The sequence below is a fragment of the Talpa europaea genome (genome assembly GCF_964194135.1).
Source record: "Talpa europaea genome assembly, chromosome: 13".
Lineage (NCBI taxonomy): Eukaryota > Metazoa > Chordata > Mammalia > Eulipotyphla > Talpidae > Talpa > Talpa europaea.
Window position 1 is genome coordinate 50,706,194 of NC_140080.1, and position 15,622 is coordinate 50,721,815.

Consider the following 15,622-nt stretch of genomic DNA (forward strand, 5'->3'; position numbering starts at 1 on the left):
GCATTTTTATAACTATAACAATCCAAATGAAATACAATAATAATTTGAATTTATAAATACTTTCTTTAAATAGAACCTCAGATACCAAAATACAGATTATGTGAAAGCCAGCATATTTATCATATGAGTAATTTGGAGCTTGCAGGAAGAAATCAAATTAATGCGGGAAATGAATATAGGGAGGAGGTCATCAAAATCCATTAATGTTGAATTGTTTCATTAGGATGCAGCTCCAATTTCAGTAATTTGGCTGATACTGCTAGCATGAGAGCCCTATAGTCTAGCCATTGTTAATTGGAATAATTTAAGGGAAATCATCCTTATAATCTTCTCTGGAGGTGACTAGCCTTGTTTGGTGTTCTTAAACTAGGAATTGTTAGCTAATGGTTAGCTAATGGTGACTTTCTCCTATATCTTCCTACAGTCAGTGAAAGATATTGATCTCTGAGTCATTAGACTTGCACTTAACTTTGCCTTTCAAACACCAAGTCTACATGGCCTTGCTGGGATACTGAGAGAAGCAGTTTTTTGAACTTTTAATTTAAATTTAATTGTATTTTGTCCACCTTTCCCAAGCCCTACTGATAAGATGGCTTTTCAGTGGCTAAAGACAATTTGTGACATTGAGTAAAAACAGTAAGTTCCACAGATATGATACAGCAACATCTCTCCTGTCTTGGAAAGAGAAACTCTTCCTCCTTTAAGTTTAACAAACTTTGGGGGCCTCCCTGGTGGTGCAAGAGATTAAGCTCAGCACTATTAAGCAATCCGCAGCCACTGCAGCACGAGTTTGATCCCCGACCAGGGAGCTGACCCACATGGCACAGCAGACCTCTCCTATCTTGCTCGCTGCTCCCCTCAGCAGTGTATTTCAGTCAGTCTGCCTGTACTGCACTGAATCCTTTCTCTCACACACACCCCCAAGCACCTTTGGCCTGTACCCCAATTCTTATATGCATAAATAAATAAAAATCTTTTTAAAAAGTTTAACAAACTTTGATTTGTATATTTAGATAACATCTTGTTTTTTCTCTCCTTGCATTTTAAGGACAAAGGGCCACCTGCAAAGAAACTTCAAAACAAAGCCAAGGATAAAAACATGCAAAGACATCAGAATTGCTGATCACAAGAAAACCAGCTGATGTCAACCAAGTCAGCAGACACGTTAGTTATAAGAATGGCTTGTGGACCCTCACCCACTCCCCTCTCTCATGTCCTTGTTACTCCAATGCCCTACACTCTGCTAATAAGTAGGATGGTTGTCTTTGCGACTCACCAGTCACACTCTGGCTTGCTACCCTCATTTGTTGACAAATTAATGAAACTACTTTCCTTTTCCTCAAACCTCTGTTCTTTTTGGTGAAAAATTCCACAATTCCAGTATCAGATGTGTTCTGTAGAGGAATCTTCTCTTTCCTGGTCTTCACTATGCCAGACCTCACTCTTACCTGAAATCACCATCTTGGCCTTCCAGATCCACCCCCTCTAGTCAACCCTGTCACACACAACTGTGTGCCCCACCATGTTCTTTCACTTTGCTATTCACCATGAGCCCTTGGGCCAGTCTCCTTTGAGCTATTTGCAGACAAATGTCCAAAGACAGAAAACTTTCATGCTCTGAGAAGTGGGGGAAAAGATTTGGTTGTAAAAGTTCCTACTAGCACAGAATGCACCTGGGTGATGACGTCACACACTATAACGACACTGGCAGCAAAGCACTGGGGAGATATTTGAAAATGAAAATCTCATTTAAAGGTCCTGGAATCTGGTCAGTGGCAAATGCTAGAACCAATACCAAAGATTCCCAGTGTCTGATCTGCACTGCCAAGTCTGAGTGGTTATTTGGAAAGGGTGTGGTCTTTGGCAAGGTAAAGGTGGGCACGAATAGTGTAGAAGCCATGAGGGGTTTGGGTCTAGCAATGGCAAGACCACAAGATAACCATTGCTGACTATGGATAAATGTGATAAATTTGACTCAAGTTTTATTTTAACCACCATCTGTAGCTCGGGAGCGCACCCCTTCAGCAACATCTGCTCAAATTATCCCTAATCTTTATGCTCTCCCTATAGTTCTTTAGGGGATAATTTCCTTATCCCCTTTCAAATATAGCTGGATTGTAGAGTTAAGTTTATGATTATGAAATAAACAATAAACAAAAAATAAAGCACAAAAGAAATCACCATCTTACCCTTAGAGAAGGAAACCCCAATTAGGGTTCATAAAGTAACACACTTTAATCAATGTGTAACAGAATGATAAAATTTTCTTGCAGGTTTCACAATCTACCTTTCTTCTTTTCAATTACTGCCTCTTTTCGCCAACCTTAACATCTTTGTGCTTAAATATTTTCTTTTATCAGCATCTTTGTACTCAATTAAATCATCTTTTTCTACTCTGGAATTTGCAAATACTGACTTTCCTAAACCTTAAGTTTACTGCTTTGAACTTTATCTGGCTCCATCCTACCTTGACCCCAAGATTTTCCACTTTTGCACCGAGTGACTATTTTCACTGTGGGTGTTAATGGAGCACCACTGTTATTTCAAAATTTGCAGCTTAAATTCTCCTTGTACCTTTTGATTTATTTCGTCTTTTTAAATTAACTTCTATTACTCTATAATATACCATTCCACAGTTCCCTTACAAGATCTGGGAAACTTAAAAATCTGCCAAAAATCACAGCGGAATTATCTAAATAACAATATACTGTAACTCTTAAATATTTGCTGATTATCAGTTATTTAAAGTAAACATTTGGGCCTCAAAAAGACAGAAGTGTTAAGCACCTGAGGACTATTCTATGTAAATCCTGCTATTCAAATGCCTACTATTCAAAAACATCATTTAAAAGAGCAGGTCTGGGCCTCCCGGGTGGCTTAGCTGTTGAGTGCTGGGTTGTGAAGCTGCCCGCAGCCTCTACAGCACCAGTTTGATCCCTGGCCACCTGGCGAGGGTCCCACATGGCGCGCAGACCTCTCCTGCCGCCCGCTGCTCCCCTCAGCAGTGTACTTCGGTCCTTCTGCCTGCTCTGCTCTTCCCCCTGGCTCTGGTGAATTCTCTCACCCTCCCGCGCTTCTGACTGTACCCAGTGCTTGTATAAATAAACAAATAAATAATAAAAAAATAAAAGAGCAGGTCTCCAAACTATCTTACCCTCTCTTTACCCTTTGCATCTTTCTGAGCATCCACTGCATAAATGTTTTATAGTCTCTTCTGATTCATGTTTCACATGCCATCTTTAGCAAAAGTAATGTGCTAACATAAGATAATTTGTTGTTTGAATAAGGCACAGAGAATTATTTAGTTCTAGGGCAGTATAGATTTAAGGAAATCAGATTGGATTGAAATTAATGAAATGAGGTGAATGAAGTGAAATGAAAAATTTTAAATATTTAAAAAATTTTGATAAATGCATAATCTCTTCTTTTTATTTATTTATTTATTTATTTATACAAGCACTGGGTACAGTCAGAAGCGCGGGAGGGTGAGAGAATTCACCAGAGCCAGAGCGGGGAGCAGAGCAGGCAGAAGGACCGAAGTACACTGCTGAGGGGAGCAGCGGGCGGCAGGAAAGGTCTGCGCGCCATGTGGGACCCTCCTCCGGTGGCCGGGGAGCAGCTGGGGATCCAACCGGCGCTGCAGAGGCTGCGGGCAGCTTCGCAACCCAGCGCTCAACAGCCGCGCCACCGGGGAGGCCCTGCACAATCTCTTCTTATTAGGTTAGATTTTTATGGGAATTTATAAGTGGGTTAAGAGTGACTCTGATCACATTCTTATTGTAGTTCTTGATTTCATACAGTGATGCTGTTAGTGCATGAGTGAGGGGCACTCAGGAACCTCAAACAGTAAAGGGGTGCAAGCTCTGAAAGGTGTTCGGCTGTTTGTGCGCACAAAGGTAAAGGAAGCATATTCTTATCATGAAAAATTTTAAATAGAATTAGTGTGCGTAGCGAGAGAAGAAAAGGCATTCCTAGTAATACTTTCCCAGTAAAACTCCCTAAATTACCTATCCCCTCATGGGCAAATGCCTAGCCAAACAGGGTTGTCTGAGGCCCAAAAGATTGCCACAAGTCTACAGTACCTCCCAGAGCGGAGTAGAAAGGAGTAAGGCATCTCTGGAACTGCAGGAGCAAAATCAAGGTACAAATCAAGATAACTGCTACATTGTCTCTGCCAAGGACAGCCCTCCCACTTGTCTCTCACCAATGTGCCTTTTTCAAGTGTCTACATTCTCCACTCATGCATCTCCTTCCATGTCCCCTTCCAGGCAGTATCAGGGTGCAAGTTGGGCCACAGAAGCAAGATCCCCAGAACCCACCTGGCTTCAGTGTTAAATAGCTTCACTGACTGCTCAGTTCCACCTCTAGTTCCTAATAGCTCCTGCCCAGAAAGTCTGATCCATGGTACATAGGGACCTGTAATCTAAGATGGCTGCCCGTAAGTGTGGGTGGGGAAAATGGCCCTGCCCCTAAATAAATGTATATCTATAATTGTGCCAACCTTCAATGGATGTGCTTGTCTGCATAACAGCTCTTCCTTTCTCCCACTCCCAATGCAATGCTGCTCAGCTCCTAGGGGTTGATAGCACTGATGCTGCTCCACAGTTTCAGTGACCCAAGCCTGACCATCACAGTACCTGGCCTTCCCCAAATGCACAGTATGATGAGGGGACTGCCATATGACCCAGTCAATCAGAGCTTTTCCAGGGACTTTTCTTGGAGTTATTAGGAAACAGATAATTTTTTACCTGTGATCATGAGTCATGGAATTGCAGAACTGATGGTAAGCACCAGCACCCTGATGTTATTTGAGCCGCATGTCGACCTGAAATAGTTTGTTCCCTTGGAATTTCCAGTTTCAAGATCTAGTACTCTCTCCATTTTTACTGGAGTCGCTTGAGTTGGGTTTCTGTAGTTGCCACCAAAACATCGAATATTATCACTATTCCATGACAGTCACAATCACATAGGCAGTTCAACTCCAAACAGAACTTCTACTGATTTAGTCTTTATTTTTTTTCTTAACTTCCTATTTAAAACGTTCCCCTGCCTATTCTTATCTCTGCCTCCCAGTGAATTTTTAAGTGTTTTTGTCAAGTTGTCCCAATGATCTCATTGAAATGTTGGTTAGAATTACATTAAGCCTACTAATTAAGTGGAAAGAATCGAAATCTTTTTATCTTTCTCTCCAATGGTGAAAATGGACTATATTTCACTTTAGTCAGACCTACTTGCTGCATACCTCTCAAAACTTTAATAGTTTTGATGAGCCTTACTGTTCTTGTCAAGATTGTTGCTGAATATTCCTTTTTTGGGGGCATGGAGGGGCATCTATTGTGAATGGGACATTTTCCCATAATGTTTCCTAATTGCTTGTCGCTGAACCAAAAGGTGGCTCTTGATTTGGGGGACACTACTCAGAATATTGCCATTTTGTTGAGCTCTCTTATCAATTCCCTTGATTACGATTAAGGTTCTAGTTAAGTTATCCGCACTTACAGCCAATATGATTATCCAAATCTTCCTTCTCCTTAAAAATGCTTCTTTTTTTTTCTCCTTCATATTAAATATTAGAGGTGATAGCAATTGTCTGGCTCATTTCTTTAAGCACATAATTATTTTATAATTAGTAAAATATAATATCCCTTCTCAAGTTTTCTGCCAGAGACTATAACTTAGATGGGGTTACTGTTCCACTATTAACCTTACAGTCAAGAGAAATAACACTTATAGTGGTTAGTTTGAAGAACCTGAATCAATTATAGTTTAGATTAGATTTTATCTGTGGATCAAACTAGATCATCAGAGAACCAAATACCACTTTACAGACCCTGCATGATATCCCTTGTGGAGTTGTATTTTGCCTTTCTCCCTCGACTTACATTAGAAATAGTAGAAAATCATCTGAAAAATCTACCATCACAATTATTTTATGGACCTTTTGAGGTCATTGCCTATATTATAACTTAGTAACCTAAATATAAAGAAAAACTTCTGACAGAAATGTCTTCAATACTTCAGTCCCTGGAAAAGCAGTTGGTGTAAGTCACTAATGTTAGATTTCCGAGCACCCAATCCTTTAAATTGAATTCTAAGTGTTGTGAGGCTCACTAGGTTGTCCAAATGTGGTTCTGGTTGCTGAAGCATTGGGTTAATTCATTGAATTCTGGGCCTAAATGTCTAAGCAGAGTCATATTAAAATGTGGCTTGTTCAGTATGAAATGTAAGAACAAATCTGAGTGGAAAGTCAGAGGAAGATCTCTTTAACAGAGGAAAATAGCAGATAAATGAATCATTAGTAAAAGTCCATTTATGTGAAAATACAAAAACCACATACTTGTACACCTTGAATCCAGAATCCTCTCATTGAAAAGTATTTTATGATTACCACTTTGGGTAATCACTTTGCTCCTATTAAAGATTAAAATCAGGAATAGCCATATGAAAATTGTTTGATTATATTATAAAAAATATTGTAAGAACATAATCCTTTGTTCACTGTCTCAAAGTCATGGATTAAAAAAATTTCACTCAGAAAATTAGTTACTTCTTTTTTAAATTCAGTTACTTTTGTTAGCAGGCAGAATGAGCGGTAACCCAGGATCCCCAAACTTGCATGCTCTAAATAGTTTCTGACATCTGCCATATAAAGACAAAGCATACTCTTAGTGTGAATATTTTTAATAGGATAGTGTGCATAGAGAGAAGAGAAAGGATAATAGTTTCCCAATGAAATATCCAAAGTGACCCACCCTCTCATGGGTAAATGTCCAGACAAACAGGTTGGCTCAAAGTAGAGCTACTGAGACTGTAATGCCTGCCACAAGTCTAAGGCACCTTCTGGTGGGGAACTGTAGAAAGGGGGCAGAAGTGGCCAAGCAAGTCTGGAAGGAAAGGAACAAAATCCAAAGTACAATTCAAGATTAAAGGCTGCCATTGTCAGTCTCTGCATGAGTCTCTTATCTCTCTCTGTCTCTTTCAAGTGTCTCCTTTCATGTCCCTCAAGTCCCTGGTACAAGTCCAAGACTAAGAAGTAAGCATGGCTTCTTCACAAGTCTCTTTGCTCCAAGCGCCTCCTCCAAGTCTTTTTTGCCGAGCCCTTTTTAGCTTCCCCTCAGCACTCAAATCCACCCTTCCTTAGGTGTGGCAGGAAACATAAAATCTCCCCTTTTTAGATTACTCTCTGACACTTTGTCCTTTAGGCTAATGACATCCAGATACTACAGGGATTTTAGGTTTCCCAAACCCATTTTCAATATGTGTCTCTGTCTAAGCTTCCCCATAAAAACAAGCCAGTGTCAGACACAGCAGATATCTGAGGCTTCAACTAAATTTTGCCCTGTCTACCAAGAGATAGCATCCAATTCCACAGGTAAAGAGTTCAGTCTCCCAAGATTATCCTTCACATCAGTTACCAGTTGCAAGTCCAATTTGCTTCTGAAAACCAGCTAGAGATTGGAGGTTCCCAGCACCCCATTCTTAGATTTCAGCTGCCAGTTGTAAGTCCAGGTTGTTACTGGTGTTTCTCAGGTTTGATTAGTTTGCTAGAGCAGCTCACAGAACTCAGGAAACTAGCTTACTCACTAGATCACTGGTTTGCTGTAAGATATAGCTTAGGAACAACCTGATAGAAGAGATAGAGAATGGTGCTGGGAAAACTGGGTCGCTACATGCAAAAGAATGAAGCTTGACCACTACCTCACACCATACACAAAAATCAACTCAAAATGGATTAAAGAACTAGACATAAGACCTGAAACCATAAAATATATAGAAGGAAATATAGGCGAAACACTACGTGATTTGCACATCAAAGACATCTTTACAAACACATCACCCAAAGCAGTGATAGTGAAGGCAAAGATAAACAGCTGGGACTACATCAAATTAAAGAGCTTCTGCACAGCAAAAGAGACAATAACAAAAACAAAGAGAAACCCCACCAACTGGGAGAACATTTTTGCACCCAACACTAATGATAAAGGACTGATCACAAAAATCTGCAAAGAGCTGATGAGACTCAACAACAACAAAGAAAATAATCCAGTCAAAAAATGGGCAGAAGAGCTAAAAAGAAACTTCCCTGAAGAGGAAATGCAAATGGCCAACAGGCATATGAAAAAATGTTCAACATCACTTGCCATCAGGGAAATGCAAATCAAAACTACCATGAGATACCATCTTACACCAGTGAGAATGGCACATATTAAAAAAACTAGCAACAACAAATACTGGCGAGGGTGTGGAGAAAAAGGAACTCTTCTACACTGTTGGTGGGAGTGCAAACTGGTCCAATCACTGTTGAAAGCTGTGTGGAGATTTCTGGACCTACTAAACATAGAGCTTCCATATGATCCAGCAATTCCACTCCTAGGTATTTACCCAAAGGACACAGAAACATCAATTCCAAAGAGCACCTGCACCCCTATGTTTATAGCAGCACTGTTTACAATAGCTAAGCTTTGGAAACAACCCAAATGCCCAAAAATAGATGACTGGATCAAGAAGATGTGGTCCATATATACCATGGAATATTACTCAGCATTCAAAAAAGATAAACACATGCAATTTGCAGCAACATGGATGGCGCTGGAAGGGATCATGCTCAGCGAAATAAGCCAAAAAGAAAAAGAAAAATACCGGATGGTCTCACTCATAGCAGGAATCTAGAAAACTTAAATAAGGGACCAGGAAAATGAATAACTATAAGAAAGTGAAAATCAAAATCAACAAAAAACTATGAACCAGAGACACTTTTAGGGGGGCGGGGGCGGGAGGGGAGGGATTGGGGTCAGAATGGGGGGGCTGCAATTGTATGGGGAATATAACAATAAAATTTATTATTAAAAAAAAAAAAAAAGAGATAGAGAAAAAGCAAGGCGCTTCCAAGCTCCATCCAGGTGGATCACTTTCCTCAAATCTCCACAGTTTCACCAACCTACAAGCTCTTAAAGCACTGCCTTTTAGGTTTTAATGGAGGCTTCATTATTTAGTCATGATCGATTACATCACTGGCCATTAACAATTGATTCAACCTCCAGCCTCTCTCACCTCCTTGAAGGTCAGGGGGTGGGACTAGAAATTCCAACCCTCTGCATGTGATTGGTTATCCTGGCAACAAACATCTATCCATAGGTGCTTCCCAAAAGTCATCGCATTCACACACACACACACACACACAAAAGACACTGTCATCATTCTCAATCTCTACACTTGGGAAATTCCAAGGCTTTAAAGAGCTGTGAATCAGGAGCCACAGACAGAAACCAAATATATATGCAAAAAAAAAATTGATCATCTGAATGGTCAAATACGTTTTTCTTTAAATTATAATAGCTCACCAAGTTTGTTTTCTCCCCACACCTGTCCATTACTAAGAAACGCAGAACAAAATTTATTACTCAATCAGTGATGATATGTGCCCTCAAAGTTGTCATGTTATTCATTTTCATGTATCTAATTCCCTCTTCCAAGATGATTAACTTTATTCTGAGGCACAGTGGCAAAATCTTCCCATAACTTTCTGGTTCTTCTAGGCTGGCAAACAATCAAGCAAAGATCAGACAGATTGCCAAGAGAAAAAGAAAGGTAATTTTAATAACACTTAAACTTCCTGTATACATGGGAGAAACCCAATAAGACTGAGTAACTCGCCCATATGGTTTTAGTTACCATCTCAAATAACATCAGCCAAGACAAAGAGAGCTAGGAGGAGGAGGGGAAGGTCAAACATGGGAGGTAACCAGGAAAGGCACAGCCAGAAAGGGAAAGACCATTATGCAGATTTATGTTCTGCCTTCTCCAATAATATTAAAGAGATTCAGTATTCTGAAACTTGTGTGTGTGTGTGTGTGTGTGTGTGCGCGCGCGTGCGCATGTGTGTGTGGGGAGGGGGAGAAGATGTCCTTACAAAGAGATTTTCCTTTATACCTGTGAATGTCTCTTACAAAAGGGCAACTTCCACAAAGCCTTCAGAGTCCCTCCTATGATATAAAACTTATATTAAAAAGACATATTTAAGTAGTGGCAGATTTTGCTTGTTTCATGGCAAATCTTTTTAGAAAAAAGGCCAAGTACTTGCTTACTTGTTAGGTGGTCTTTTTTAAAGACTCAGACAAAGTCTATGATTGAGATACCATTAAGGAGAGTAGTGATAAGCACAAGATGGGCATTGCTGGGGTAATCCTGTTTTGGTGGGATTACAACTCAATTGGATAAAAGAAGCCAGTTTCCTTTCAGAAAACTGAAAATATTTTGGTCCATTCTAACGGAATTAATTGCTACTCAGTTCTTAAGATTAGATTGGTTTCTTGAAGTAACACAAACCCAACCCAGATTTCATATTTTACAATTTTTCAACAAAAACTAGAATTCTAGGTTTTTGGAATGTTGACAATTATTTCAAAATCTTTAAAATAGTTTGTACCAGCAGATTATAGCTTGTGAATGACAGGGAATGAGGGGGAGATGGAGAGTTGTGATTAAATGGGTATGAAATTAGTTTTCCGAAATGAATAAGTTCTAGAGATCTGCTATAAAACATAGCACCTATAGTTAACAATACAGAATTGTGCACTTCAAAATATGTTAAGAGGGTTAAGTGTTCTTATCACACTCATAAACCCATACAAACCCATAAATTCATACAAAGGAAAGAGACATGCTCTCTACCAACATAAGAAAAATTTTAGAGTGATGGGTATGTTTATTACCATGAGTGTGGTACTAGTATCATGGATGTGTGCATATGCTCTAACTCATAAAAATGTATATATTAAATACACATGTTCGGTGAGTGGGGTTCTTGGATCCCTCTGAGAAAGAATTCAGCAGTCTCCCATTCAGTGGTAGACAGAAAGTTTATTAAAAAAAAAAAAAAAAAAAGACAGACCTGCATAGACACAAGTGGCCAAGACACTGCATTTTGCCAGGGTACCAGATGTTCTCACATGCTGTTTTTTGATGGGATTTATTGCCCTGGGGTCAGGTTGGGTTAGTTTTCTCTAAAAACTGATAATCCTTTCTGTCCCAACCTCTGATTCTTGGAAACTTCCATAGCCGGTTTACCAACTTGTTAATTGTCCCTACCCTCACCCCTGGTTAAATTCCACCTTCTTCCATCATATGCAGCAATGTAACCATAAAAACTCTGGAACAGGTCACCGTCTGTGTCTTTGGACTCTGAAACATCTGGAAGCAGGTCTCAATAATCCAGTTACCAAGGGGACAAAGCAAAAATTTTGGCACCAGGGAGCTGATGTCATAATGGCACTAAGGATTCTACTGACTTCAAGCAGAATGATAAAACTACTGGTCTGAGAAACCAAACATTTTGAGTTCTACCTCAGATTTTGTGAATATGGACCAGAAGAAAGAGGCCTAGACTTGAACTCTTGGAAACATGGCTTGGTCTCAGCTCTGCCTCCAAATTATCCCATACAGCGTTGGCAAGCCCATGGAACTTTCAGAGTCCTCCATAGTACTCTCTACACAAGAAGGAGGCAAGACAAAATTCATGAAATCTTTCCATTTCTTTATTTCCAAAAGTGTCTTATCAGAAATTGTAAAGACATGTAAGCACAAGAAATTTCCACTCATCTGTGATAGGGGCTAGGGAGGAAGGGCCGGGCACCACACAGAGCTAGGTCTCATATACACTATATGACAAATGATCTGTTTTCTTTAAACTAAAACTCTGGTGTTAAACTGAGATTCCTGCCTCTATGATGCCCAAAGGTGTGCTGGACATTGATACATCAGATGTGCCAGGGTCAGTTTAACCAGGAAGCTGATAAGTTCTGGGGGCTGACCATGACGAATACTAGAGACATCAACTGTGATGGGCTGTTCTAATGGGCTGTTTGCTTATAACTATCTTTGTCTAACTCATTATAAAAGGCCAGCTTGAGATATGATGACAAATAGTTTTTTCAGGGTGCTATGCTCACCGTTCTCTCAGATCAGTGGCCAGTGATCTGAAAAATAAAAGCACTATGGCTCTCATTCAACTTATCCAATATGATAGCTTTAATTCCTATCTCTTCTTATTAACTTTCTGCAGTGACAGGCAGCAGAACAAGGCCTGTTCCAGTAATACCTACAGAAGATTTACCTAAATTTCCAATGTTGATGCTAACACTAAATGAGTTGTTTTTCCAAGAATGAGCAATTTTTGAAAGACTGAAAAAATAGGGGACAATTATGCTTCCCATCTCCACTGAAAAATAATTCTTACACTTGACTATGAAATCATGGTCACGTTATGCTCTATTACTCTCACTAATTTTTGAAAAAAGATAGAGTTAATATTTATAATTAGCAAGTAGGTGTCATTTGGACATACACTTTTGTTAGATTTTTTTTCTAAGTGTGAAAAATCACAAGTTATAAACAGCCAACTGTTTAAGATGCTTTCGAAATACATGATTACTTTAATTCTACAATGATTTCTTCGAGTTTTTCCGTAAGGGCACCACAAAATTCACCCACCTTCTCTTCCTTTTTATAAAACTGAAAGGTTGGGATGCAAATGATGTCACGATCTTTCACTAGTTCCTCGCACTCATCAGCATCCACTTCCAGGAATACCACGTCCTCATACTTCACAGACAGGGAGTGGTAGAGAGGCTTGATGGTCTTGCAAGGCCCACACCATGTGGCTGAAAAATCCACTATTACCAGCCTCTCTCCTGCCTCCTTGAGTGCTGTCTCGAAGTCCTCCTTGCTCAGGATCTCCTTGACCATGTCCACTCCCAGGAGATCCACTGAGTCTTCCACCAAATTCAGAGAGTCACTTTCCATAGACTTGGTGGTTTCTTCTGACAGCTGGAGGGGTTCACCTTGTTTGGGCAGGGTGATTCCTTCTGAGGATTTGGGAGGATTGCCCTGTTTAGGTGGGATGGGTATTGGTAAGAGACTGGGAGTATTGCCCTGCTTTGGTAAGATGAATTTCCCTAAAAGCTTGGGGATGTTACCCTGCTTGAACAAAATGGTTTTTATTGGGGGATAGGGGTAACAGCCTGCTGGGGTTGATGTCTTTGATTGGGGGACTGGAGTTGTCAGCCTGCTTGGGCTGTGTGGTTCTTACTGAGGAGTTGAGGATGTCACGACCCTGCTGTTGGAATGTGTCCCCAGGCTGTAGGATTTCTGACTCCTCTGCAGGTGTGGGTTGTGCGTCGCTGGTCTGGGTGTGGGCTGGGTCCAAGACCAAGAGAGTCACGTGATTAGATGTAACCTGTAATGCTGGCCTTTCTGAACAAAAGGGTAAACAAATGAAATAAAAATGCAAAAGAAGTATAAAATTCTGATCATATACTCCGAGGAAGACCAGTGTCATTCATAGTGCTCACAGATATAGCCTTATGAATGAAACACTAATTTGAAGAATTTCACTCAAACAGAAAGCCAAGCAGCATGTAATCACATGCATACTTTATGTAGACATTTTTTTAAACTACAACTTTTCCTGCTTAATTTGACACTGCTTCCTAAGGCAACCCTCTTCCCTCCCCCTTACAACTAGAGTCACCTTCATTTGTTTCTTCTTGTTTGTTGGGCCTCATTTCCTGTTCTCCTGGGCCTCCAACTTTATCACTTTCCATTTCTGGTTCCTTGTCTATCGTCACACCTATTTCATAGATGTCTCAAAACAAAGATGACTGTTTCCAACCTAACATCATAAACCGAGTAACAAGCGATACTCAGGTAATACTTAAAACTGGTTTTCCTTCTCTGTACTCATAACAGCAGATTTGAGAGTTTTATGACAGTCTTGGTTACGGTTACCACACTGTGCAGGAGGCTATATGCCCTGTGCCTGCATTATTCCTATAACACAACAAACCCCTGAGGTAAGCACCATTATGATCCCCACATTACAAATGAAAAAATTGAGACTTAGAGGGGTTATGTTACTCAAAGTAAAAAATCTAGTAGCTGGGGCAGATTCTAAGGCAACACTCTGAATACCACACGGTGCTGTCCTCTGCCAATGCCCTGTCTAGGATGGGTAACTTGAAACCAACTATCCTACAATCTCACTCTAGGATTCTTCCACTCCAATTTTCTCTTTATGACTCACCCAGTCTAATCATCTACTAACTGTGCCCTCCCAACCATATTGTCCTCCACCTCTCAAACCCCCTGCAAATACCTGACTGTCAGATGTCCTTTTGGAGCTATTTGGAAGGGAGTAGATTGTGGCGCAGAGGAATTACCTAATAGAGAAAGAAGTGAAAGCATCACTCCTTCTGCATCAGTAGACAGGGACAAAGACATTGGTCTACACACTGGGGTCTCTTTGCTTCAGGGTGAAACCCTAGCACATATAACAATTCAGAAAAAAAGTAAAATTAGAAGAGTATTTACATGATAGACCATCTAAAAGGCCAAGAAGCACCCATATTTTGGATTCTTAGCCTCCAGATCTATGAGACATTTTATTTCCTTTTCCCTTCGGTTTTGGGTTTTTTTTTAAAAAAGATTTATTTATTTATGCATACAAAAACTGGGGTACAGGCCAGAGGTGTGTGTTGGGGGAGGGGAAAGGATTCACCAGAGACAGAGTGGGGAAGATAACAGGAGGATTGATTGAAATACACTGCTGAGGGGAACAGTGGGAGAGTCAGGAGAGGTCTGCTGCGCCATGTGGGTAGCTCCCTGGGCAGGGATCAAACTCCTGCTGCAGTGGCTGCAGATAACTTCATAGGTTGCATCTTAACCCCTTACACCATCAGGGAGGCCCATTCCCCTCAGTTTTATTGAAAAATACTTCACAAACATCGGCCTCCCCGGTGGCCTAGGGGTTAATCATTTCGACAGTCTTAATTCAATCCACAGCCAGGGAGCTAACCCACAAATGGTACAGCAGCCCTCTCTTGACTTGCCTGCTGCTCCTCTTAGCTGTGTATTTCAGTTGATCTGTCTAATCTGCTCCCTACTCTGTCTCTAGAGAATCCTCTCACCTACCCTGCCCCTCCCCTCAACACATCTGGCCTACACCCCAGCTCTTCTACATAAAAGTAATATCTTAAAAAAAAAATGCTTTACGTACATTACTATAAGTAAACTATAAGTTTAAGCCATAGGGTTTGATGGATGGTTTGTTTTACATAGATTGTGAAGTAGTTATTATACATACTGTGAATTTGTGTCTCAGTGGTAGCTTCAGTCAACATTCATTTTCTCATGTAGATAAAATAAAAAGAAAAGAAAGAAGAAAAGAATTCTCCTTGTGATAAGAACCTTAGGATTGACTCTTAACAATTTTCTTGTGCACACACCAGTCAACAACGTTACCCACAGTTATGTTGTACAGTCCAGCCCTAGGATAGCAGGCCCTCCATAATGTCTTTTCCTTCAAACTTGTTTCATTATAATATCAATGAGAAAAAAAAATGACTCCCAGTTTGGACCATTGTCTATGCAGAGTTTGCATGTTCTCCCCATGACTGTGTGGGTTTTCTTGGGTATTCTGGGTTCCCTCCACATCACAAAGATGTGCAGATGTGCATATGAGGATTATTGGTGTGTCTCAATTGTCCCAATCAGTGTGTGTGTGTGTGTATGTGATATGCCCTGCAATGGAAGTATGTTCTGTCAGGGTTGGGGGGTCCTGTCTTGA

General features: G+C 40.3%; 1 protein-coding gene across 1 annotated transcript; it reads right to left on the reverse strand.

Moving 5' to 3' along the window:
- Nucleotides 1-12,426: 12,426 nt before the first annotated feature.
- TXNDC2 (thioredoxin domain containing 2) lies at nt 12,427-12,744 on the reverse strand (the record flags this gene model as incomplete). Its single annotated transcript, XM_084252035.1, has 1 exon — nt 12,427-12,744. One exon carries the CDS (start codon nt 12,742-12,744, stop codon nt 12,427-12,429), a length of 318 nt encoding a protein of 105 aa, XP_084108161.1.
- Nucleotides 12,745-15,622: the final 2,878 nt, after the last annotated feature.